General features: G+C 31.5%; 6 protein-coding genes across 6 annotated transcripts in view; 4 read left to right on the forward strand and 2 right to left on the reverse strand.

Moving 5' to 3' along the window:
- The window catches only part of LOC137928954 (serine/threonine-protein kinase par-1-like), a 53,756-nt gene extending 45,550 nt beyond the window's left edge, over positions 1-8,206 (forward strand). Inside the window, exons 7-9 of the mRNA XM_068771965.1 lie at positions 3,559-3,785; positions 4,699-4,913; positions 5,050-8,206. Of these exons, the coding sequence (XP_068628066.1) occupies positions 3,559-3,785; positions 4,699-4,913; positions 5,050-7,552 (2,945 nt within the window). The 3' untranslated portion in view covers positions 7,553-8,206. The remainder of the gene's footprint in view (positions 1-3,558; positions 3,786-4,698; positions 4,914-5,049) is intronic.
- A 7,394-nt stretch (positions 8,207-15,600) lies between these two features.
- On the reverse strand, positions 15,601-16,540 carry LOC137932138 (methylenetetrahydrofolate reductase (NADPH)). Its single transcript, XM_068775721.1, has 2 exons — positions 16,181-16,540; positions 15,601-16,097 (listed from the first exon to the last, which is right to left on the reverse strand). The coding sequence occupies exons 1-2, from the start codon at positions 16,506-16,508 to the stop codon at positions 15,601-15,603; spliced, it is 825 nt and encodes a 274-aa protein (XP_068631822.1). The 5' UTR covers positions 16,509-16,540.
- Positions 16,541-17,177: 637 nt separating this feature from the next.
- Positions 17,178-18,045, forward strand: LOC137929593 (cytochrome c oxidase assembly factor 6 homolog). Its single transcript, XM_068772618.1, has 2 exons — positions 17,178-17,312; positions 17,731-18,045. The coding sequence occupies exon 2, from the start codon at positions 17,750-17,752 to the stop codon at positions 17,993-17,995; it is 246 nt and encodes an 81-aa protein (XP_068628719.1). The 5' UTR covers positions 17,178-17,312; positions 17,731-17,749; the 3' UTR covers positions 17,996-18,045.
- Positions 18,018-23,744, forward strand: LOC137932148 (tRNA (32-2'-O)-methyltransferase regulator THADA). Its single transcript, XM_068775732.1, has 7 exons — positions 18,018-18,108; positions 18,176-18,266; positions 19,099-21,285; positions 21,365-21,512; positions 21,581-21,771; positions 21,849-22,090; positions 22,229-23,744. Exons 2-7 carry the CDS (start codon positions 18,195-18,197, stop codon positions 23,742-23,744), a joined length of 4,356 nt encoding a protein of 1,451 aa, XP_068631833.1. The 5' UTR covers positions 18,018-18,108; positions 18,176-18,194.
- Sbat (LSMD1 domain-containing protein Sbat) lies at positions 21,846-25,120 on the reverse strand. The gene is made up of 4 exons (XM_068772607.1): positions 24,964-25,120; positions 24,572-24,704; positions 23,779-23,980; positions 21,846-21,940 (listed from the first exon to the last, which is right to left on the reverse strand). Exons 1-3 carry the CDS (start codon positions 25,003-25,005, stop codon positions 23,826-23,828), a joined length of 330 nt encoding a protein of 109 aa, XP_068628708.1. The 5' UTR covers positions 25,006-25,120; the 3' UTR covers positions 21,846-21,940; positions 23,779-23,825.
- A 429-nt stretch (positions 25,121-25,549) lies between these two features.
- Positions 25,550-27,562, forward strand: AlkB (alpha-ketoglutarate-dependent dioxygenase AlkB). Its single transcript, XM_068775745.1, has 4 exons — positions 25,550-25,743; positions 26,086-26,421; positions 26,704-26,897; positions 27,184-27,562. The coding sequence occupies exons 1-4, from the start codon at positions 25,615-25,617 to the stop codon at positions 27,560-27,562; spliced, it is 1,038 nt and encodes a 345-aa protein (XP_068631846.1). The 5' UTR covers positions 25,550-25,614.
- Positions 27,563-27,924: the final 362 nt, after the last annotated feature.

The following is a 27,924-nucleotide window of genomic DNA, read 5'->3' on the forward strand; positions in this document are numbered from 1 at the left end:
TGTGAATTTCTGTGTACAATTTTTTCTAAAATTAAAAGGTTATGTAAATCTGCTTTGCCTAAAAGTGTTATTTAATACATAACTAGTATTAATTACATTACAAATATATGTTAAAATAAAGGAATCTTAACCTAAAGATAAGTTATGTTTTATTCGTAATGTCATGCTATATAAAATTTCGTAAAGCAAAAAGAGTACACAACATAACGCTCATATTTATTATTTTACATAAAATTGAAGAGTATGGTTTATATTGGTATCGTAATACAGAAATATTTCTGTTTCTGTCACCGATCTATATAGATCACGACGAAAGTCATCTAGAGAGTCACCGCTGCTCAACTGAAAATTGCGCAGACAAAAATATTTTTTTACATTTGAAATCTTTGTTGACACACTACTTATAAAAAATAACGTTAGCAATAGCGACAGTGATTATGCGTCAAGTCATACGGCGTGTTTACATCGATTTTATGGGTAGTCATTAGTGGCTTGTGGCCAACGGGAATGACGGGTGTCCAAGCCGGCCGGCGCGTCTACTCTATCTCGTAACATCGCACCAAGTTCATGGAGCCAACATGGCCGCCACCGCGGCGCCCGCTGACTTTCCACCGCTTTATTAAATAACACCCGCACATTTTTCACTCGATTGCGTCAATGGTCGGGCAGACCACGCGATATTTGCGTACGAACGATATTATTAGCAACGCCTGGCGAAAACTTCACCACTCATCGGTTTTATTTTGGAAAAGATGTGAAGGAAGGTAAATAAAATAGTACGAAATTACTTCGAGTTGATGCGCGGTGTTATTTATTTGCGCGGCAAAGTGCAGGACTAGTACGGGAGCGTTCTATTTCGAACGCACCGAAATACTTAAACAAATATTTATATTCGAATTCGTCACTCCGATGGAAACTATGTTTTGTTAAAGCTAAGTAAAGACCGAGAGCCGTGAATGAAATATTTACATTAGGTATTTTCGTCACGATACGAGATTTATTTATTTCTTAATGGGCGTCATTCAGTTTCAGCTTATAATAATAAACATCCTATTTTTTAAATGTGGCATTAAACTTTCAAACGCTAATTATTACGTAGATGTTAAATAGTTGCATTAAAACCCAAAAACATTTAATGCAAACTATCTTTTGGGGATTTTTACACTTCGAGTCCTAAGGCTTTTTAGAAATAGTATAAGTGAAAATTAGATCTTTTTAAAATTCTTACTGATAATTCACCTAAATTGCAATAAAAATAAAGTTAACATACGATCCAAGTTTCTATGCTGGCGTCTATGTTACATCACAGTGTTAAGACGTCATTTCCTGAAAACTGGAGGCCTTCAGTTTGTCCGACCTTTTGTCGAGGTTGAACTTCGTGCGATAACCGCCCTGATTCGTGACGTCAAGTAGAATTTATTTACCTATGAGAATATCTAACAAAGGTTTTTTTATCTAGTTAGTATTATGAAATTAGGAAAGAAAATTGTTTCCGAAAACGTGTCGTGTACGAGCAACGTTTAATTAAAATATTATTGAACCTTTTTATTAATTCCTAGCTGCTCTGATATTTTGTATTGTCTAAAAATGTCCTGAAAAAAATATAAATAAAATGTATTTCAAAATGATCGTTTTATTTATTGTATTATCTTCTTAGCACTTGACAATGATAATTTTTTTAACAACAAATAGTTTTTTATGTTGTACACTGCCAAAGTATAGTAATAATGTAATAATATTTTGATTATAATGACTTATGGTTTACGATATATTTATGTAGTACACCCTATTAGGCCTTTTCGTTGATGTTGATTTGTTTTGTATGGGGAAATTGTTTATTTAAACCGTGTTATTCATAATTTTACCTTATGAAAATTAAATTAAATTTGTGCCTTAGAAAATTTATTTATATTTTATGTTACAGAAATTCAATTTTACTTTTTTAGTAAATTATTTGATCTATTGCTCTAGATAATAAACATATAACCTTGTCGCAAAGCAGTCTCATCAAAATGTACCAATATTTTGCAGTGTGTATTGTAAAGGATAAAGCGTTCGCTGTCTGAATGCGAGGAATATATTAAACAAAAGGATGGAAACTCGGCGTGCATCTTGATGTCTTGTGATGCGATTTGGAGAGAAATTAAGTGAATTCCTCTACATTCCCTTACAAATGACTAGTATTCTGACGTCTTTGCTCTAAAACCTCGAGTAACTAAGGCCATAATACGTACTAACTGCGTCTACTTCTTTTTTCCATCGTTTATCTTGTTTGATGACGGGGTTCGCCTTTCTATTCCATTCCCTCTTACTTCATTATTAATGTTTTGTAGGGTCTCGTTGTCCAATAGTTTAGTGTAGTTTGTAGAGTCTATGTCCAGTTTCCGTTACGCCGCATATCTATATATGTATATCGCCATATAATGATATATATATGGTATGAAACACATGTATTTATCGAGTCTAACGCTGATGATTGACATTGAAACACCCGTGAAAATTAAAACAATGTCCTTAACATTATTATACCCACAACCAGATCTCCATGGACCGACTAAAATATTGACGAACGCCTACCACAAGGTGGTCAGTGCAAAACCCATTTCCGGCAAGTCGGAGCAAATGCGATTGACATGCCTATATGATTTTTTGAATTTATATTGTCTACAGCCGATGATGTCATTACAAAAAATAAGATTTTCTATATGTTGATATGATTAATGCTCAAAACCAATTTTATGAACAAAGGCAATTTATATTTCATACTTCTTTATTAACAAATACAAATAATTTAAAATATAACATATCTTGGGACTTGTTTTTTAAATGAATTTCTAGTCTGAATCTAATAGGGTAAAGTAATTTAAATCCACCCGACGTTAAACCGTTAGTACCTTTATATGGACCGGTGTTATTTTAATGCCATAACATCATTAACTTACGCATTTTACCATTTCATTGGCCATAGTAGCTACAATCTCTGATAGCTATCATAATAGACAGTTTTGTCCTAATGTAGTAAAGAGATAACTTTCAAGGAGACAATAAAGCCTTTTGAATTTATATCTCCCTTCAGCATCCATGTTCGCTAAATATTTACAATAATAACTGTTAATTTTTATCATTACAAATTTAGGCTAAAAGTATATAGTTAATAATTAAAAAATTTTATAAAAAAATTGGATAGGTATAATACAGTATAGTTCGTAAGTTGTTAGAGCATAACAAGGATTTATTAGGAAGAGATTAAAATAAACACGTAATAATTCTTAAAATATTTTAAGTCACCTTTTATTTTTACATTGTTATACTTGCAAATTATTTTTTATTTTCTAGCCGAACGAAATATGTACTTCGTCGCATGAATTGTCAGTTCCATCAGGTTTCAGATATTATTTTCTTTTAAATATATATTTCAACGGGAGTTTGGTAGAAAGATTGTTTGAGCATATTTATTACTTTATCTTGTTTCATTTTCCGTCTATATTGGAGAAATTTTATATATGGACCACCACTTGCTTTCTGAAATATAATATTGTGTTTAATTCCTTTTTCCAGACTGCGAATCTTTAATTCGCAAGATGCTTGTCTTAGAGCCTATGAAGCGGTATACAATAGAGCAGATCAAAAAGCATCGATGGATGGCAACGGAGCCCTACACGGCACCAACTATCACCACCGACCCGGCCCGGAATCCCGTACATAACACCACTCATAACGAGCCAAATGAACAAATACTTCGGCTAATGCAGAGCTTGGGAATTGATCCCATCAAAACAAAAGAGGTAATATTTTTAATTTTTTTTTCCTAATTTTTAAATCTAACGATTATATTACTATGAGTTCGAGAAAAAAATCTAGTAATAAATAAATTATCATCTTCAGATAGTACACACTTCTTAGGAAATTAAGTAAAATATAGTCATTATTATCATTATTTCATAGTGTGATGCAAATGAAGTGAAATTTATATTAAATTACATTTATTTATTTCTTTATACCAGTAGTTCACGCATACGTGCTTATTGCCAAGGATTATAATTGCTTAAATGCAAGCAGCGTACATGAATGCTTCTTAATATATAAGCACAGGAAAGGTTATTCGACATAGTATGCAAATATTTTTCCAATAAAACTACCACTTGTGTAAATGTATTTTTATGTCAACTATAACTGCACTTGTCACAAGTATCATTAACGTCACCGAGCATTGTGTATACTAAAATGATCTCTAGCGGCTGTCCGTGTTCCGTCTTTCGAGCCGTCAATTATACCAAAGTAATTGTCACTCACGAGCTACTCTCGATTAAAGTGCACTTAAAATAAACAACTGCATTTCGTTTATGTTAATTATATTTATATTTCGCTATAACCCAGACAATGTTGGCTGCTGCATTTTATTCAATTGTTTCAACGCGAAAGTATTCCGCTTGATTAAAACAATTGCTTGTGAAAAAGTATACAAATTGTAAAAACTCAGCAATGCATCAAGCAAATGCTTAATATATCATATATCAATATGCTCATAAATTTTCTTTATACGAAATTATTTTCTTCAAATCATTAAACTTTTATATAACAATCTTACCCTGATATAGATTCAAAGTGCACGCTGAACTAAATAGTTATTGGAACTTGCTTGCTTGATGGGCTTCGTTATTTGGGCTGGTGGTTCAGTTGGCTAATTTTTGATCGCAGAGCCTTCGCTCAAACAGTTACGATCATCACGCCGCGATATACCTGCTGCTGTTGGAGCGGCTGCGGGCGCGCGCGGCAGTGGGAGCTAGTGCCGGTTCGGTAGCTGCAGCTAGCGCCAGTGCGGATATCCGACGGCCCACCCGCCGACCTTCTTCCGCTGCTGATCAAACACTGGCGCGAGAGCTGCATGACGCAAGACGGGACCATCATAATAGGTATTAAGATTTCATTAACGACTAAACAATAAATTATTAAAGTGTAAAAAGATTTGACAGTTAACAGAATATTTTTTTCTTTTCAACCACCCTCAGTAGAAATTGGTTATCACATACAATATTAATTTCATTTCAGATTATTACACACTGGAGAAGCCCAAACTAGAGAATACAGAGCTACCCCAAGTATACCATCTGTGACGGGTGATGCATCATCTTCCGAAACTCAGCGTCTTCTGTCGCTTGCCGGAGTGAACATGACTGAGCAGAGATTGCTCCAACGGAATTCTGACACTTCGGAAACACATAGAAGCTTTCTGGTCGGAAATCTCGACGCCCCGTCCAATAGAACCCACGAAACTGAATCCACGAGACTAGTGCCTATCCGAAACGTTGATGTTTCCCAGTCAAACCAGAGATTGGGGACAAAAATAAACGAGAACCTCCCAACACACAGACTTCTCAGTTCAACTTACGAGCAGCAACAAAATATACTGAAGCAATCAAGTGAGGATTGTCGACGACTTTTGCAACAATCGACGACTGTTGGTCCCGAAACTAATAAAAATACCGACGGAACCAGGCTTTTAACATCCTCGAGCTTTGATTCAAAATGTGCTATTGACGGAGGACGCTCTACTACAACTGATCACAGTGTTATAGCCAATTTTCTTCAAAATTCCGCATCAGCGACTAACTTTAATTCAGAAACTGTTAAACTACCAAACTCGACCACATTTACAATGTGCTCAGAAGCAGCCAAACTTATGAATACCTTACAGCAATCACCTTTACCTCTTAAAGGCACTGTCAATCTCAGTACAAGCCCTATTCCGCCGCAATTTGCAGAAACAAAATTTACTACTGTGCTGGAACAGCCCAAGCCTTTGGAGTCAACAAGGCTTGTTTCTCAAGCTCAACAACAAGATCAAAACCGTTTGCAAACTTGTACGCCTCCATTTAAAGACTATATGAATCAGCATTTACCATCGTATCCATATTTACAAGGCGGAGTGATGCCCCCATTATCTAATCCGAGCGATGTGAATTTTTCTATGTCAGTTAATACCGGAGACTTATTTCAAAATGCCTTGTATAGACCAGACAGTAAATTCTCATTAAATAGATACAGTGCTAATCAGACTTACACCCAAGTTCACCCCAATAACGCAGTCGAGGCGACTAAATTTCAACAGCAGTACTCATCTTCCACGGACGAAGGCTGTGAGACCGATATGGAAGATGTGCCCTCTGTTCCAAATAATATACAAAACAGACTAAGCTCGTATGCGAGTTCTAGCTCAAGCAGCGGCGTTGTAACTTTTTTTAACAATAAAAGTTTAAGTCAAAATCTTAGTTGTGATTCGTCGCAAAGCAATTTCTCGACATTCGAAAGTCTCGATTACCAACTGTCCGACTGTTCTAGTGAGTTAGCCAGCAGCCTTCCAAGTTGCACATCCAATGAAGATAAATTAGCTTACGAAAATAATTCTCTAGTTAATACTAGTCCCATGCATCCATGCGTTTATATTTCTTCGTACAGTAGCAAAACTGCTGGTACGGGGTTCATCGCTCGACACAATCCTCTTAATTATCAGTCGGCAAATAAAAATTGTCAAAGGACTATGACACGTAGTCCTGTTGATTTTAGAGAAGGGCGTCGTGCAAGTGATGGCCTTGTGGCACAACAAGCAGCCCAGTCTAATGATACTCAAAAGAACAGTTTGGCTTTTAATAGTCAGAGGCTAAACGAAAACTGTAAAGCAAAAGGTGTCTTAGAGTTACATTTAGTGCAAAAAGAAGCACAAAAGTTAAAAACACAATACCAATCCACAATTCCCGCAGAAGAAATGACGCAAAGACAGTTACAACATAATCAATTCGCTGCAAGTTTTTCTCCACATTATTTAGATACTAAAAATCCAACGCCCAAACGAATCAGTCTTCCCGAGAGTTTCAATTACTCGAGCACATCCCCTCCGATGCCGGCAAGTCCAAAAATGATAGCACAACTCCAAGATCCAGTAGAATTGCCACACGGCACTTCTGGTTCTCAAATAAACAAGCCCCCTCTGCAACAACAGTTAATGCAACACAGACTTTTTCAACAAAAGCGACAGTTACTCCAAAAACAAATGACTCCGCCCAATATGCCTGTTCATGAAATGGTCCCTATCCACACACTCCAAGTTGGATTAAGTAGACGTCAAATGTTACGTCAACAGAGTTACAAAATTGCTCAACAACAACAAATCTTACCACCTTTACCGTTGACAGAAACGGAAAATCGAGATTTGTTAGCATTTCAGGCAATCGTAGAAGATCCAAACAGATCGATAAAAAAAGCGGATGACAATCAGGAGGAAATATCTAAGTTTGCCTATCAAAGCTCGATGGAGATAAGCATAATGAACAAAGATAGACTGGGAAATGAGAATTGGTCCAATTTGCCATCCAGCCTGCAAAGTGCTTGTCAGATTTCGGAACTTGCGGGACGACGCGAAGAAAGAGAGACGGCAGAAGGTGAAAGGGAGGGAAGTAGTCATTCTGCAATGGATACGTCTCTGTGGCCGGGTCAATGGAATGCAGGACTTTTCCAACCGCAGGCTTGTTTCCAGGTATTCCAACAGATCAACTAATTAGATCTCCATATGTAGAAAAGTAGATATTGTTAGTTATGTTTGCACTCAGCGTGACAACCGATACTAATTAAAAAATTAGCAATGCTATCGGTTTGTGCGTCACCTAGATTCTACTTGGTCTCATTGTAGCATATATTTAAGCGAGGACATTTTACCACATGACTCATGATGTAATTGTATTATATTATTTCCAATTTGGAATCTTTAGAATGCATGACAATAACTAGTGCTTTAAAGTTACCATATATATTTTACCTTCAGCAGCCGATGTATTCATTGTCAATAAACAAAACACATTAAATGGACAGTTAACGTTAAAAAAAAGTTTAATTGTGTAATTTGTTCATTCCTTTACGATTTCTGTTTCAAATGTTACTGGCATCGCTTAATACTATAAGCGTGCACTGCTCTTGCCAAAGTCCTGTATTGTTACTAGACTTTTCCAAATGAAACTATTAAGCAAATATATCTAAAATGTTCCTACGTATTGATTCGTTAAATATTTCAATGTTATACCGTTTTAATTACCTAGAATTAAGTATCTATTTATTAATTATATATTTAAGTTATCATTACGTAATTGTTTACTATGTGAAAGTCTGTATAGAGGTTTTGTTATTATTTGCTAATAACTATGAAAATATATTTTAAGATGTGATAGCTTTATTTAGAAACAAGTTTTATTTTATAAGTAAATATTTAATTTATAATAGTTCATTGTTTTATTTTGACACCTTTTTTATTTGCCAATTGGATTTATTGTAGATGACACGTTAGCATGCACGTTTATGTTTACGAATAGTATATATTTATTAGTACGTACGAAAACCTATAAATTAAAGTTAGAATTTAGATAACATGTTAACTTAAGGAGTCTGTAAACGAGTGTTACGCTAAGACTTAGAAAATTATCTTAAACTTACAGAAAGATCGTTATTACACCTTATTTTTATTTAATATGTCTTATTCAAAGAAATACATGAACTGTACAATATCTTTTAGGTTCTATCTGTACATTAATATATGTAACTCAAAAATTACAAGAAACCTTCTTTCCATTTAAACAAATAGAACATGTGTATCTGATAAAGGTTAAACTAACGAATAAATCGTATTTGACACTGATACAAAATGAAGAAGTTAAGTAGTATTGATATCTTTGTAAAATAACCACTAAATTAGATATATTTATTTTCACTATCATATCAAAATTTTCGAATCGCCAATCAACATAAAATGTCGGCATTACATACATCATAGGTAAGGTAACACTGAAAGTTTTCAGAATACCCCAAATTGTACATAAGTATCTACTTATTAACGATTTAGATTTATTGTTTTTCAAAACAATTTCCATGCAATCTATGCATCTTTACATCTTGTAAAATCATTGTGAGAAGCAGTGTTTTCTTCTCTTCTTTGAGGGTTTTTTTTCCAAGCGTTTTCAAACGCAGCCACGGCTTCTTTCAGCGTCATAGAACCGCCTTAAACGAAGATTTTATTGGAAATAAATAAAAATTGCACGGTTCAAAGTCGGGACTGCAAGGAAGATGTCTCAGCGGTTCTAAACCTGCAATAGTCAAGTACTTGGTTGTTCGTTTGGTTGCACTGACGCGTTGTCCTGATGGAGGGCCTAATTGGTTAGATGTTGTTTTCGAAGTCTTTCTAATTCAATAGGCAAATAAATACTCTTGTACCGAGACCGATTGTTGCCGATCAATAATATCCGACCAAATAACCAGGCGATCATTATTTTTCTCTCTTAATTTTTGTAGGCAATTCTTCTTAAGATTTGCTTCCTTTGCGAAGATTCTCACATGGTTTCAGAATCATAACGCCTCGTCACTTGTGATGATGTTAGATACGTATGATCGGCGTCGAATTTCAATATTTTAACAAAACATCTTATCGCTAACGGTATTGTAATAAAAAATATTCGACTCATAGAAATGTCAAACATTGATCGAGTTTGCTGTTGGATACCTTTCTTGTCAGCTTCCATCTTGTGCGACACAACTACGATTTAAGTGTAAATAGTCGCTGTTGAAGGATTTGATTCACTCGTAACATCATAAGAAAGTTTTCAGGTACTAGCTCTGTACGGTGACCATTATGTAGCCAGTTATTCTTTTTATCATTTTACAGTAGGAGGAATACTTGAAGTTGTTAAAAGTAAAAATTAACGGGGTGGGCTGCTGTGGTGCGGGGTGGGACTGCCATTATACCATTATACTAATTAAAAATCATAGAAAAATAAAGTGCAAAGCTTAGGAAAGAAATGTTTTGTTTTAGTAAATAAACGTGACTTTTGTTTTTAACAAGAACAAAACATCAAAGAGGTGTGGCACACACGTACACACTCCTCAAATTTAGACCACTAATTCGTAAAAACTCGATGGCACATCGCTCGTGGGATAGCGGACAATTATTCGCGAATTATTTGGGCATTGCAATCTTCGTCGTTTTACTGGCGTAAAGGCGTCTCTTGATATCTCAAACAAGAGAAAAACTATCCAGTTACGTGAGATCTGTGCTCCAAAGATGCCACGGTCCCTTAGGTGCGGTACCATTTTTCCACTAAACATTTTTTAACAACTGCTAGATTCACTGGATGCATGTGATACTGTGTTATCTTGTTAGAACTAGATTCTGTTGTCAAAATTATGCAATAGCGTAAAGAAAATGTGATTCAAAAGTGAAATTAGCACGCTTTCATGGCGATAATCTCAATAATTAATGATACCTAAAAATTTCTATAATACATACTATAGTGCGATCGACTTCTCCCAGCTCTGATATCTATTCAGTTAAAATGTCTTCGAAGGAAAGGATCACACCTTTTTCTCAAAATACGACTAGGCAACAATTAGCCAATATAATACGTCAGGCGACGTATCTAACGTAGATTTTTTTTAGTTTATTAGTTCGCGGATTTCGGATCCGCGAGTCCTGGGCCCGATGAAGTTGTAAAAGCCAAAACGGCTAACGCCTTGCAGTAACAATCGAATTTAGCTAGCTATCGAAGGTGCTGTACCGCGCCTAAAACCTGGCGAGGTGGGAGCTAAAAGAGAGAATGGGTGTAGCCGCCCGTGCTTTGACGACGGACAAATGGGACAGACCAGTTGTCACTCCCCGTCTCGTCGCGCGCATACCTTTTGACATAAAATTTTAGAATTTGGTATCAATTGCACTCTTATTGACACTAATTTGCAGTAAATTGTGAATTGGTAGATCTCGTTTAAAATCCTTTAAAGCGGAAGACAATATATTAATCCCAATCTGGAGGGCCATATAATGTAATGCTGATTTTAGTTATTGTGAAGAGCTCTACACTAGTGGCGCCTGCAACAGGCACGACACACGGACAAACAGCTTTTGCTAATGACATAACGAATTATTTACTGGACTTTATTTATATATGCTACAAGCCTAGGATAACATTATAGTTTTAATTTTGAATGTACCATCGCAAGTATTAAACAATGTAGCGGCACCCCGGATATGTCAATACCAATATAGATCGCAAGTATCAAAGGAAATAAGGTTATAATAAAAAAAAAACACAAAACAACACAACACAATACAGTTCAGTAATATGCACAGTCCCTAAATATACACATGAATGCAAGTAAGAAAAGGGCATAAGGAAAATACCACGTGTTCATGTTATAAATCAAAGCTCAGTCGAGCTCTGTGAGTTTGTCAGAGCTCTAAATTCTCAACATGTTATCAAATGTAATAAAAACTTAATTAATAACAATGTGTTTAATGAATATATTGACTAAAGTATATTTTTTTCAGCCTTCCTGGCAAGGACACAGTCTACCACCAAGCGGTAATATGCTTCCACTCAGCGAGAGTCCCATCTTAGAGTTGACAGAACAAATGGAATCTATATAAAAATAAATATAATGTTAACGTGTTAAAATTAACATTGGAAAGATACTTTATAATTTAGAACACTGACTCGGATGCAAGCAATTGGGTAAAGTTTATAGATAGAGAAAAAATCAATAATGAACATGAAAATTTTGATAAATGGTTGATATAGAAATGTTAAAATATCATATAGTGATAAACAATGAGACAATATCGACATAGGTTTAATTGTCATGAAAAAGTATATGATTTATGCTTTCAATATAATACGTTATTGCAATTGGTTATTATGATAGGCATTTGGAATTACACCGACATTTTTTTTTTCAAAAAAGTTACTTGTTCGTAAGTCGATACTGCCGTAATAATTTTTGTCTGACATACACATCAGATGTTTAAAGAAGATATATGTCATTTACCGATATATTAAAAAAAATCTTTTCGGTTGATATTTTTAATAGTTATAACTGGGACCACAATTGTTAAACGAACTGATAAATTAACCCATCAGGTACTCGGGTTATCTATGCATGTAATTGTAAATTTTTAAAAAATCTACCGCACGTCTCTGTACATCTTAAGTGTTGTTAATTTGTAATGTTTCATTTCGATGTAAACGTGTCGGAGTATAAAATTCCAAGTGACTATCTAGAATGATGTTATTATTATTTTTGTAAATAACTACCTCGTAAGATGTAAAGTTTTAAATAAGACTGAATTCAGTGTCAATTCAGATCAATAGTACCATTTCGTAATTGCGTATTATTCATTTGTAGCGATTTTCAGTTTAACTTAATTAATACGTAAAATATATTGAATGTTACAAAGTAGACATATCAAGTTTTGATTAGATTTAGAGATGTTCTTTGTAAACCAGGTTTATTTTACCGATCGTCTTTACCGATGACACATTAATTACAAAAAAACTGTTTAATATTCTGGAAAATCATGTGCTGAATGTTGAAAGTTGTAGAATGTGTGGCAAGTTTTGAGTGTTTTATGGTTTTAACAAATTCGATTAAGTGAATAAGTTTTATCGTAAGCAAAATAAATTAACTTAAAAATACTTCTTTACGGTGTCAGATGTTTCGAATGTAATCGACATATGAAAAAATATAATAACAATACAGGCATTTTAAAATACTTTCAGTGATATGTTCACATTTTAAGATTCAAGAAGTACTTTTTTATTTTGTCACGGATCAGTGCTGTGTGGCCGTTTCACTTCGTTCAAGGAGGCAAAGCACTCAAGACGCTTAGACCATAGGTTCCCAGAGTGTTCCCGGTGGACTCGCGGTGGCTTACGGGAATCTCGACGGGAGTTAATAATTCATAAGCGGGGGAAAACTTTACTTTTAACTACTTACTTTTATCGAAAACTTTAATTGTTAATAATGGTGATGAATTAAAATGTTAGCTGGACTTCAAGTATCAACGTAGGCGGGACAATATTTTAGGAAGCTAATCGACTGTTGCTTGTAAAAACCTACATATTCATTTCACTGCAACGTTTTGAGACTTGCAAAAGTGACGCTGTCATCCACCTAGTATCCTGTCTAATTTTGGAAATATGGTTCATATGTAGCTGGAGGAAGTCCACCGGAACTAACTAAATTTTGAATATGGTCTATGCTGCTCTGGGAACCTCTGATCTAAGCCTAAAACGCCTACACGTCATTAAATCTTCACTAGAGATGGTGGAGAAATTCACGTGCAGGTTTTAAATGGCATTTATATTAAATAATAAAATCTTTGGTTATTATTTAAAACTGTGAACGAAGCTTTATTAAATCGTAACAATAACTTACGTAAGATATAAATATAAAAGTTTAGAGTAGAATTCAACAAAATAATGTAGGTAATGTAGAATAGTTGTTTGGAAGCTTTTACACAATTAGAAATATTGCCAATGTATTATAATCCGTCATAATGAAATCTGGTTCATGTTAATCAATTTTAATTGAATATAGTTAAGTAGACAATTTTATAAAACTAAATCGAAATAGATGTAGTGCCACGACACCTACCGTATTTATTGCTATGAGCGCTCTGAATAGTTCACAAGCTCGGTGCAGACTATTAATAACAAATAAAAAATGAATTCGACACTCAGGAAAAAACTCAAATTAAAATTTCAGTTCTTACGTATATTTTAGTATTCGAATGATTAAGGGGTGTTTTTAATTTTGCAGACTATTTTATTACATGGAAAGTTGTTAAGGTCGTTCGTGAAAACAGTCTGCACCTAGTTCTAACTTGCAAATAGTTGTCCATTTGATTTTTGTACTCATTTTTTTGGTTGTGATGTTATACATGACCGATTGTTGAACAGTGTATAGGGCTGTATTCTTATTAAAATTTCACACTGATTGTTTTTTTTACTATTAGAATAAATACCCTTCCGCTACATAAAAACTGTCTGAATGTGTTTTAGGCTCTTCTCAATGTAATTATTGGGATGGCAATGGATTTGAGTTGAAGGATGCCTTGTAGGGAAGTACAATCTGATTTTAGTTTCTACGAAACTGGATCCTTCTGGAATTCTTCTCAAAAGATACACAAGTAGTCATATTTAATAATCATATGTGGATAATAATATAAATAAATTAATATATATACATTTCAAGCAAGAGCAGTAACAAATCATCTGACAGAATCATGAAAAGTTCTGTATTAGTCTGATTATGTATCTATAAATTTTAAAGATCACTAAACAGACGTTATAATTGTTATAATGTACTTAGTCTGGCCATAAATTTAGTTACAATTAAAAAAAAAAACATATTATAGATATTGTATCTAATTTTGAATTATTTATTTTTTATGACTATTTATTGTGTTCTCATTTTCGCGCCAACCGATGTTAAATAATTTGATGACATTGATGCGGAGTGGGGTGATAAAGTGAACCGAATAAGCGTATTAGTATTATATAAAGTAAGTAACGAGCTGAAAGCAATTTTCAAAACTGTTCATCCGGTAGGCCCCCGTCGATTTTTTGTGTGCCGGTTATTAATAAATATTGTGAAACCACCTTTATTTATGACTTAACGCAAACGGTCATCGCAAAAATTATTGAGAAATGTTTTAAAAAGAATGAAAAGGGTTTATGCACAAACTTTTTACCTTAATACCCCATATATGTAAAAGTGTTAAATAACCGTATGTCATGATCTAAATAGAAAATGGGGTGATATAAAGCTCATAATTCATATCTGTTACCAATTATAATTAACGTTTCATATTCAATAAACAATATAGATTTTAAATATGATAAATTAAATATGATTTGAAATATATAAATCGCTTTAAGTAATCTACGAAAACATATTTTAATTTTTTTATTATCTTATGTAACGGTAGTCTGAACCTAGGTTCCTGATGAAGCCACCGATATTTATAACTATAGATGGGAGAAAGCCAAACGCATTCACCATTCTCCAATGATGATTTGAATATCTACTAGGCAAACAGTATTAGACGGAAATAGGGGATGCCATCAATCATGAAAAAGCGATTCCGATCAAGGATGGAAGATCATGCCACACACCTCAAAAACCGTCTCTGTAACAAAATAATTGATTGTAGGTATAAAATCTTTAAGAGGACAAATGCTCATTTCTAATCATTCAACCCTTTTTCATTGTACGGGATAATTTGGGTAGTAAAAGCATGTAAGATCGAAAGAAGTCGTTGGATGCAGGTAGCGAAAGATCAGTCATCGTGGGTGTCTATAAGCTAATATGATGATGATTATATTGTATAAAGTGATTACTATGAAATATGTTACATTAACATATAAGTAGTAATCCGAATTATGAAACAACTTGCTTTCTATAATTAAGTTATTTTTTTTATTTGAATGTAATGAGTTTTGGTGAGGTAGCCATACATTCAACGCTTCAAAGCTTTTACACCTATTATCTATCACTTGTATATCGGTGCGTTTTACCCCGAAAAAGAAACAAGTGTTAAGGATAAATATGACAAGATTTATTGCTGCCGAAAAATCTTTTAAAGATGTAGGGTCAGAGAGATAATTAAGAAAATAAAAATCATACTTAGCCGTATGTTTATTCAAAGGATGAAGATTACACGTTCTTCGAGTTGTTTGTTGAAATTTCATTAAAAATAGTTAAACGTATACAATGTACCACGTAAAAGAATTATTTTATTGTTTTTCGTAATTTTAAAATGAGGTCACAAGTTTTATCTAGTTTGTTAATTGTAAAAAAATGGAAATGATTTACATGTAAATTATTGCGTATTTCATGTATTAAGTTTTCCACAACGTTTATTGTATTTTCTGGTTCTTTTTTTAACTTCTCCATAAATTCTTTAGTAACCTCAACTTTGCACAATTTTAAAAAACTATTAAGCTCCGATTGCGATTGAAAAGGAAATATTCCCGGAATTATGGGAGCGTTTAAATTTGCATCTTTGCATTTTTTAATAAAATCTTTAAAAACGTTTGCTTCAAAAAACGCTTGTGAAATTATGAAATCGGCTCCGTTGTCGATTTTTTCTTTTAATACTGATATTTTATAATTATTGTAAGGAAATCCCGCAACTCCGATACAAAAATAGTCTCTAGTTTTTTCCTTTATATACAAAATCATTTCTTGACTAGTATTAAAATCTGATCCACTTGGGTCAAATGACGCTGTAACAACATACATACAATTAATAAAATCCTGTAAGACTATTTAAACAAGCTTTGTATTTGAACTGTGAAAATAAACATACCTCCTAACACAATAAATAAGTTACAAATATCCTTTTCTTGAAGCCACGGAAGTAATTCGTTTAGGTATTTTTTGGTCATAAGATGACAACTTAAGTTCAATAAAACATGCTTTCCTTTTTGTTTTAAAAGGCTTGCTAATTTTAACGGAGGGATATTCAAATCCTTGCACTGGTGATTAGATGCGTGCCAAGTTACAGAATAAAACATTGGTTGCACTTCAATTTTATCTAAGTCGGCTTCGCTTATTTCTGGAGTCACTTCAAAAGAAAAAGTAAACGGATCTTTGTTTTTTAATAAATCCGTGATCTTCAATAATTTTGAACACATTTTATGTTTATTATTAAATAACCGATGGCACACTCTGTATGACCGTATTATAGAGACTGATAAGGAGTGTTTTATCATATCAATAAATAGTCATTGACATTATGAAACATGTTAAATACAAAAAAAATCAGGAGTTAAAAGTAGTATAAATAATTAAAATTTGAAATAATATAGTGGCAGACATATATATTTTTTTCTTAAAAGGCGATGAAATCAAACACATTCATAATATATTTAAACTAAAACTTAGATTTTCTGTCGTCTTAATTTATAAATAATGTTATGAATCAACAACCCGACAATTGTTGTAATTTATTGTAATAGAAAAAAATGAATAAAAATTTATTTAAAATCAATATTTTGGACTTTAACGGTTTGAGCAAATGTTCTTTCTTTCATTAGGAGTTCTTGAGAATTTAGTGATTTAAAAAAATCGTCAGACTGTGGTCAATTAGGTAACTATTCCAAGCTTGATGTAATAAAGAACCAGAAAATATAATGATGTGTTATTTATTTGCTTAATAAAAAGTTTTCAAATAAAAGATGTTATTAAAATTATGTAGATTGTAACTTTCAATTTTAAAAGTTTTGTAAAATTAAATCATAGATTTGCAAATATTGTGACACAACTTTTATTTTCGCGCTGTCACTGTCATTGCACTTGTCATTTGTAGTAGATTTTGTCTTTAATTAAGTTTTTAAGGTTAAAGTTCTAATTCCGATACCAATACCTGAAAATCTAATTAATATTTTCAGCTCTCAAAATTGGTGTAAAACAAGAAATTAGTATAAATCCGTTTTAAAGTAAGTTTATCTAAAAATCATCGTTAAAGGTTTCCATACATAAATTATTGATAAAACTTCATTGATAAAAATTCAATTTATTATTATAATCCGGTTTTGTAAAATTTTTATGACAATTAAAACGACTTCGACTTCTTCGACGACTTTGTTAAAATTCTTCAATGTCGTGGAAAAACTTAAAAACCCAAAAATCATGACATTCATCAATACCTTTGTACATAATTAACGACAAAGTAGCCTTAGTTAACTCATGAGTAATTTAAATAGTTTATCTTAAAGAAACGTTTTGGTAATGTATTATGCCTTTTATGACAATTATTTTTTCACATATGAAACTGATTCTCACATTCATATTTTTGTTTGTATTCCACCTTTCAGCATGTTCAAACTTAACTTCACAATATGTTTTTCCTTATAGGACATTTGTGAGAGGGAACATGTCTTTCCCAGATCGAGCTCAACGAAAAACTTGTTGGGATTCGAGAGATCGTTACTGGGAGTGTTTAGATAGTCACAACATCAGAGACAGTTCTAGAATACCAAAAGAGTGCACGGAATTCAGAAAGATATTTGAAAAGTCATGCCCTCCTAAATGGGTTACCCATTTTGATAGAAAAAGAGATTATGAATTATTTAAAGAGAAAATGCAGAAGGAGGGATTTGAACCAATCAGAGAAACTTAAATAATTTTCTTACTGACATTCATTGTAAATATAGATAATGTAGTAGTAAATACTGGCCTTTCATTGATACCTAATTCATTTTCAAATTCCTGTCACATTCTGCTTTCTCTCAGGTGAATGTTTAATTATTAAATAATGTTATACAATATATCTTAACTGTAACAACATTTCCCATTGTAGGTTAGTGCTGGGATTTCACATGGAGGACTTGAATTACATTTTATTGAGTCTTCAAGTACCAACTTCACATTTGAATTCAAATACGTTGCAGGTAATTTATTACTATCTAAAATTGAAATGATTTCATTGTCATTTAACAAAGATAATACCTATGGAGACTCACTTCTGTTTAATATATGATAATGTATACACATATGAAATGATAATTTATAGACACACTTTAAATACTTTTATAAAATATTGTAACAGACACTTGAGAATACAAGTCCTAAACCCATTAATTTCATCTTCAAAAAGTTAATAAATACTACATGGGTCTGAGTATATGTATATGTGACCATATATTATAAAATAACTCAAAAAATCTTATACCTTTTTAGTTTTTAATTCAAAAAGTATATTATTAAATGCACCTCATGATAGCATTCAAGAGTTATTAGTTGATCAAAATGTTTGCAACTTTGTTTGTTGATTCCTTTAAATGGTTGATATGATTTAATTTTATTTATTTATTTATTTAATATTCTTTATTGTACATGCTAGGATACATCAGTTTTTAATTGTTTTACAATAATAAACTAAAGAGTACAGTAGGTGGTCTTATCACACTAGGCAATCTCTTACAGACGACCATAGTATAGAAAAAGGTAGAAGTATAATTAATGGGTAGTTACATGTACAAACATACTTAAACATGATATATACATCAAACATCATTACATTTTAAAAGAGCAATTGTTGAGTTTTTCAGCTGGCTTTTGTCTTCAGATAAGCTGTACTAATGTTAAAATAATTAAAGATTCAAACCTATAGTATAAAGATATTTTGAATTTAAAAAATTAATGCTAAAAGCCTGCATATTTGAAAATTAATATTCATTAGATATTATTATATAAATTATTTTCCTCTGCAATCTTTTTCAGGAAGTGTTGCTGAAAATAAAAAAGGTTAATGGAAAATCTAGTGATTGTTGTGAACATTCTGAACTGTCTAATAATATACTGCAAGCTCTATGGAGCCATTTACTACAACAGTTGAATGAATTTGATGAACAATTACTTTGTTCAATTTGTTTTTATACAGTTCTTAGTGCCACCAAGAAACAAGAGTCATTTTTGCATTCAATATTAAATAACATCAAAGAAAATTTTAACAATAGTGACACTGTAAATGGTGAAAATTCAACAAAAACCATATCCATTATTTATGGAATCTTTCAATCCAATTTCCTTAGACAAAGGGACTATGAATTTATTTATATTTTAGAAGACATTCTGCAATATGCAGTAAGCTTACTTATACAGATGGCTTATGAGTATTCTCATTATACATTTATTGTCTTTAAAATATTGGGATCACTTAAAAAAGTATTAGGAACAGAATTACAGAATGTAGTGTTTACAAGAAATAACCAAATAAAATTACTAAACTTAGTTAACCACAATTGGGAAAACCCTATTAATGGAATAAGAAATCTGAATAAATTGATATTTCAAAATATTTTATCAGCAGTGGAAAATAATGTATTTGAAGAAATTCTTGAAGAAATTGATGCATTTTATTGGAACAAGGCAAAATATTTGATGTTCGCTGAGATTATAGACCAGTATAAAGGAAATATAATGATACTTTTGAAAAGGTGTGATTTAATCAATGGGCTTTTGAATAGTTTATCTAAACCTGGATTAGTTTCTGCAGGTGCAGATATGTATTATTGTGTTTTAAAAAAGATGAAATCGGATGAGGAATGGAAAGGCATATTTTTAAATGAAATTACACAAATTTTGTACCAATCGCCACAAGTAGTTACAGAGAATTTTAATAATTATTGGTGCCTGACTACACTAAAGAAGTTTCCATCACTGAGTACATCTTTAATAAATATGTTACAAGAATATCCCAAAACAGAGTCTAGGTTGTTTAGTACTTTATGTGTTATGAGGCAAAGTAATAAACTAAATCTAATTGAAAAGCAGTGGAAGAAATTTACATTTGTTGAACATTTGGTTCTTTATAGCATAGAACATTGCAATTATTACATCAGGATATGTGCTTTTGACATTGTTTGCGTAACAAACAGCAAATCTTGGCCAAGTGAAATAGAATACCATACAGTTATAAATTACCTATCTGATAATGTAAGCTCTGATTGTACAGTACTGAGACTAAATATGTTAAACAGTTTTAGTAGTTTCTTGAGACATATTCATATTCTACACCTAAACAATACAAACATGTCAGAAAGTGAAAAAAGTGACTTATTATCATTTTGTGAAAAACTGCAACATTTTATAATCATGTCTTTGAACCTAAATGGTAATTATCAACGTAAAATTACCACTATTAAAATAGCTGATACAGTATTAAACTGTTTTACAGAAATTCCAAAAAAGAGACAAAAACAAGTGAAACAAAATAATAGCTTCATACAATACATTGCTGATAATGGAGTTTGGATCTTTTATAGTGAGGAATTTGTTAACAAACTTATAAGTATTCTAAGTGATCCAGCAGATGATATACGAGAAAATCTCTCCTTGTTATTGCTGAATCATTATGCCACACAACTTGCGCAACCAGTTATTATTAACAAGATAATAGAAAGGGCAATATTGAAGATCCAAAGTAAATTCTTCTATGAGATAGACTGTGGACGAAGCATGTTTCAATTGGTAATTGATCTTCTGTTAAAGGATGGTTCTCAAGAAGGTATGATATTTAATAGTTTAGAAACAATTTTCACATTTGCTTATAGTGAGTTAATTACGGAATTTAACTTAAAGAGGGAAATTGTGGAATCAATTGAACAAGGAAAACAAATGCACTCAAATTTAGGCATACTGTGTGCTATTTATGAAGCTTGTCTTAAAACTTCGTATAAATTACAAATTAGTGATCACACTGCATTTTCGATATTAGAGATTTTAGAGGAGTTATCTAACCAGTTTGTTTGGGAACCAGATCTCTGTACAAGTTCTGACTTTTCAAAAATGAATGACATGGTTTTACAAATTATACAAAAATCAGGACATGCAACAAATAATGAAGACAATGAAAAAATTACTGGATTACAACAAATTATTTTGAACTGTTTATGGCTAAATGTTAAGGTAATTTATAAGTTTTGCGTTTTTAATTTAATATTACTAGTGTAGATTTAATAAATTTTATATATTTCACATTTACAAGGTGTCCTGTGAATTGGCAGCTCTTATGATTGAATATTACAATGATGATACATATCTTAATGTTTGTGTAAAATCACTTAATGTGATAACTAAAGTCCTGGAGACATCCCGACATAAAGGAGCAATAGAAGCAGCTGGTGTATCTCTTGGTAGGTTATTAACCTAATTTTCAATTAATTTTTACTTTAGAATGTATGTTAACATTACTTTAATACAGGTCAGGGAATAAGAAAATTAACATCACTTCCAGTTAAGTCCGAACTCTCTGAATTACCTCTTGCTTTATTAAAGCGAAAATTGAAGGAATTGATTTCGGAAGCTAATGATATGGCCTCTGTCACCAGAAGAGGTGCAGGTTTATCAATTATGATTCACAGAATTGTAAGCAATGACACAAAAAAGAATAAGGTATCTATAAAAAATTGTAACATGTTTTTACTAAATTTATTAATGATTTAATTAATTTAAGAATTTTTCTTCTGTAGCCACTGTTTCACCATTTCATCAATACCTTATTGAACTGTTGCAATATATGCCACGATGATCCGAAAAATGTAACCAATCCAGCAGATATTAACTGTGAAAAAGATTTACCAAAAGCAATATACATTCACTTCTTAACAAGAATAGTTACAGACAGCAGTTTAACAACGGAAGTCATGTATTATTCAGCAAAATTAGCTGAACTTGCATTTGACAATCTGACAAGCCCCCATTGGCAAATAAGGTAGAATATTTAATTATCCTTTTTGATACATTTATATGGTGTTTTCCTAAATAGTAACATAACATGCCTCATGTTTGTGTTTATTTTTTTGTAAGTGATATGGATATGATTTTATTAATAAATTATTTAATTCTATAGAAATGCAGCTCTTCAACTCTATGGTGCCTTGATTCCAAAACTAATGGGCCAGAAAAAAGTGTCAGGTTTAGAAGAAACAGTTATATCTACAGTTGCGTGTGATGAATTCCGGACACATTTTCCTCAACTATGGGAGTTTATTCTTGATCAACTAAAGAGTCAAGTAGATGAAAAGAAAGATTTATTGCAGACCCATTCTAACTTATTACCTATACTTAATATTTTAGGCAACTTTGCCAAGAGATATAACTTTAAATATAATTCACATGATCAATTAGATCCTTATAAGGAATTGTTAAAGAGTCTTTCATTATTATTACAGAGTGCTATATATACTGTACGACGACTTACGTCAAAATGTATTTACAATATGTATTCCTTTGATGATATTTTTGCATTATTAAGCAAAGTAGAGCAACCAAATGAAAATTTCCTTCATGGATGTCTGTTACTATTGGTTGATTGTAATAAGAATTACAATCACTTGTATAAAACAAGATTGAATTTTTTGAACATGAAATTTAAATCTATACTAGAAAAGCCCTACCACTCTTATTTGTGCAAAGAATTAATTGAAAATGTATTTACAGATAAGTTGCAGAATTTTTCTGATATAAAACAAATTGTATTAAAAACTAAAACCGGAAATGAACCTGGATTATTCCAGTGGGCACGAACACATATTAGTAAATGTTTACAAAATTGTTCATGGGCTGATATACCAGAGTATTTAAATTTCATTTTAGACAATAGCGATTATGAAAGATATTGTGAGGTCTTGCATACAAGACTTGATTTAGAAACTGATATTGACAACTTGATTTTAATAACAATAAGTAAAATTCTGCTCTCTTTTTCAAAGAAGGCATACAGTGTAAGCATTTGGAAGATTCTTTATAAAATTTCTACTTTAATCAATTTTAAATTAGAGATATATACTGATATTAAAGATATTATTAAATACATAGATAATGATTATGTGTCATATAGATTAAGGTATATTATTCCATTTCTTGCAAGGGTAGCAACTGATGACGAAATTATATTATTTGTAACAAAATTAATTCGCAAAATGTGTAACATTGAAATATCAGACATTGATATGAGATTAATTTCTGCTGCTGCCAATAATGAAATTGCTTCTAGATTCAAAAGCTTACCTGATGTAATAAAAATAAATTCCATTATAACTGTGGTTATTCTTTTACAAGATGAGGATGAAGAAATAAGAAATTTAAGTGTTATGTTTTATGAAAATGTTACTAAAACAGGAATTGCACTTCATCCCTATCTATGTTTGAGAAGAATTTTAGATACCAAGTTTTTACACTCTGTTCTATGTGAACCAGTAAACAGTGTACAGACAATTTGTGAAATTCTTTTAGATGTATTATCCTCTACTTCCTTTGAAACTTATGATGAATTCAATCCTTTTGCTAATGAAAATAAAAATATTTATCAAGAGAAAGAAGTTGTAAACCAATTAATAAATAGGTTAAATGATGACTTAAAATAAAAAAATAATAGAAAAAATATTTTTTATTACTTACCTAAATAAATATACAGTAAAATTATAAGTAATTATAGTATATAAGTGTTATTCTTCATAATAATATTTTTGTGGTGGGGAAGTGTCCATTGTTTCATCTATTTTTATAGAAACAATGTGTCGACCAGGTACCATAACTAAACCTAAAACGCGAGGTTCCTCAGTTTCACCATCACTGTTTTTGAGGTATTCTGAACAATTACCTGAAAAGTTATTTTTTAAAAAAGTGTTAGGTGAAATAATACACTAATATACATTCAACTCTGTTTTTTGTGGTGGGTAGACACCACATAAAATAATAGAAAAAACACTTCACAAGTAAGTATAAAAAATTTTTGGTAACTCAATTAGAATTTTTTTATATTAAATTACAAAAAAGTCACATATAACTCAATACTTTTCAAAGTAACTAGGAATTGCTGTACCATATAATCACTAGTCTGATCTGTGATAAAATGATTTAAACTTCCTTTTACTCAAATATACCACAAATATTTTTAGACTTTTTTTTAGTTACCTACCATGTGATTCAGTTTTTGTAATGCTGTTTCTTTAGACATGTATGTCTATTATTTTATTGAGAACTTCAGCTAATATGATCCAATTTGAGTGTAACATGCATAACATTTCAAAAATCTTTCATTTTCATGTAGTCGAAATATTGATATGTTAAGTATTGCATAACATAGATGAAAAATAAATATTTTCTTATAGTTCAATTAGCAGATTTTATCAAATTTTCCGAACTCAATACTTTCTTTTAGTTATAAAAATTTACTTTAGTTTTTACTAACCTAAAATAACATTAGCATCTCTATCTGTACAAAGAAAGACTCCTATCAGAACTCTGCCATCTGTCATTTCTATTCTGAAGTTCATGTTCAACCACTTCCTTAACTTTGTTTTACCATCAATTTCTCCATTATCCTGAAAAAAAAGGAAGAATGCTATATTAGTACCGTGTTTTAACTATCAGTGTTAATGGTGTAAGTAGTAAGTTTAGTAGAGTTGTAGATTAATTAAACAGTCATTAGAAAATAACTATTATATAATCTCTAGAAGATTGTACTTCATAGCAATCTTTCCTTTGGAAAAACCTAATTTTCAATAGTTGATAAACAATGGGTTTAGCAGAAAATTACACTTCACAAGTTCAATTTAGTCCCTAAAAATGGCTATTTTGTACCTTTATCACCTCTGTAGTTTGAATGGATGTAGTAGTACTCATTTCTAAATTGTTTAATGTTGTACACGATGTGAATATATTTGTTATATGTTAATGAATGTTAGTAACAAAAATATAAAATAACAATCCGAAGTTCTTGACATTAAGGCATCGATGCCGTATGTCATGTCAGTGTTACTGACTACAAACCTTGCGTATTAAATTACATTTAATAATACATTACATCTAAAAACTTTTTTAATTTATAAATGATATTATATAAAAAAACAAATCTTTTGTTCTAATTCTGAAAATATGTAAAAGTGAACATTAAACTTTATAAATGTTTTTAATGTTTTAATATAAGAGATCTGTTCAGACAATATGCGCCCTAAATTAAATTATTAATAACATTTACATAGGTTTGGCTAGTGTCTTTTTTTCTATAAATATTTTATTTCTATTCGTTTAAATAAATCAATTTATAAAAGAATCGGTTATTTCAGCCACGATATTAGCACGTGACATGAAACTATTATGAAAATAAAAAAATATAAATATACGTAGCAATTGAATTATTGTCATCGTTGTCTATGTAAGCACGAAACACCAAAGATGATGAGATATAAAATGAAAAGCGTATGTTTATAGAAAATATTTGAAGAAAAAAAAATGAAAAGAACTTTTGATCAATCAAATGAAAATATTTTCATGCAGGTTTTCAAGTATTATAAATGTAATAATCCAAAACCATCGTACGAAGATGTTATTAAAATAGAAAATGATAAGTTGGAAAAAAAGGTATAAGTTTTTATTTTTAATGAAAATTGTTTTTGAGATTTAAATTTAATAGGTGATAAGCTACATGTAAGGCCTGTAGTTTATTATGCATAAATGGTTATAATCGTAGCTTTGTATCTTATGATAGTATTTATAAAGGTTCATATTTATGAACAAGTGTCGTTTTTATTCCATCCACTAAATAAATTTTGTCTGCAGACACTGGATGCAAGGCCATCTTCATCTTGTACTATTGGAAAATTAAAGGCCCCTAAATGTTTAGCATTGGTTGTGCTATGGCTAAAATGATGGTGATATAAGTGTATTGTTTTCTTTAGTTTTAAAAGTGCTTAATAATTTCAGGAAGCGATAGAGGCTTGTAATTTTCAAACTGTTGCTGAAGATAATAGAACAACAGTTTTAGGCCTTAAACCTACAAAAGAATGGAAAACCTACAAATTTGTGAGACATCCTGGATTGTTGCTAATTAAAAATCCATTTACAAGTCTAGGTCAACGTTACTGGATTAGAAAATGTTTGGAAGAATATTCGAGAAAACCGAATAAAACAAATATTGACATTGATATTATTATAAGTGATTGGTGGAAGGAATGCTTTTCAAAAGAAGAGTGTAATGTTAAATTGCAAAAAAAACTTCGATGGACTACTCTTGGTTATCATCATAACTGGGATACAAAAGTACAATGTTAATATTTTATTTCTCACACTTAGATTTATGAAAATAATTAATGAAATATTTTTTATAAGTAATTATATAGATGAATTATTACTGATTAATGAATTTAATTTATATTTTTAATTTAAAACAGCAAATATTGTTTATCAAATTTATGTACATGCAAAATTGATTTTATATATTAGTAGTGCCTTTGGTCATACTTTGTTGTAAAAAAAACTTGTTTATTCCAAATAATCTAGTCCCTATCTAGTCCTTAATATCTTTTTTATTCTTTTGACTAGGTGTACAGTGAAGACAACAAGTCAAGATTTCCAGAAGACTTAGCTGAGCTTTCCGACTGCTTTGCTCAATATCTAGGCTTCAAAAATTTCAAAGCAGAGGCTGCTATTGTTAACTATTATCATTTGGGGTCCACACTTTCAGCCCACACTGATCATTCTGAGATCAACTTGGAAGCACCTTTGTTTTCTTTTAGGTATTAACTATATAGTATATTTTAATGTGTTAATCTATATTATATATATGAGATTTCCACATATGGTTGCTTTCCAGCAATGATTCATCACAATATCTTAATTCACAAGGTTTAGAAACTTAAAATTGGCAAGGAAAACTCTTTTTACGAGATTTACGAACTGTACTGGTAGTGAAAATGATGAATCAAAATGGTTGCACTGGTAAAGAAATCTCATACAAATTTTCATGGTTCATTAGCTAATAAGAAAAATAAACTTATTTTTACTTATTGTTTTTATTTCCAGTTTTGGACAATCTGCCATATTTTTAATAGGTGGAACTGATAAAACCATAGAACCATCTGCAATCTTGCTTGAGAGTGGAGACATAGCTGTAATGTCTAAAGAAGCCCGACTTTCTTACCATGCCATTCCAAAAATAATATCCACATCATGCCAACCTTGGAATAACGATGAAGCTATAATAGAAATTAATGATAACATTATTAATTTAAAATATGTCACTGATGCAGAACAGTTAGTAATTGATATGAACAGAAATATAGATAATAAGGAATGGGACTTGTTTAAATGTTATGTAGAAGAATCTAGAATAAATATGAATGTACGACAAGTATTATATACAAAACAAAAAAGTTTATATGATTTAGAATGTATTAAATGATACATTACATGATTGTTTTATTGTCTGAAACCAGAATGATTACTCTTCACAGGTGACTGCCTCGAGGGGCCTTTTTCCGTGGTTGTTGTATTATTACTGTAATACAATAAGCAATTGAATAACTAGAAGAATGCTTGGGTTTTTGTCATTTAAAAGGTCTTATATTCATATGTAACGGCCATCGGAACGTTCGTCATTGGACGAACGAAAAAAAGTATATTACCGTATGTTGGTCCTTACAGATAACTAAAAGTAATTACAGTAAAAAGCGTGAAAAGTTATGTCCTTTTTGAACTGGTTCTTTCCTTGTCGTCGCGAGGTTGCGTAGCGTTATGTAGTCACCGTCCCAGTTGAAGGATTGG

The sequence above is a fragment of the Battus philenor genome, unplaced genomic scaffold, assembly GCF_028537555.1.
Source record: "Battus philenor isolate CCGP_79_NKW_IND1 unplaced genomic scaffold, ilBatPhil1.0.hap1 SCAF_11, whole genome shotgun sequence".
NCBI classification, from domain to species: domain Eukaryota; kingdom Metazoa; phylum Arthropoda; class Insecta; order Lepidoptera; family Papilionidae; genus Battus; species Battus philenor.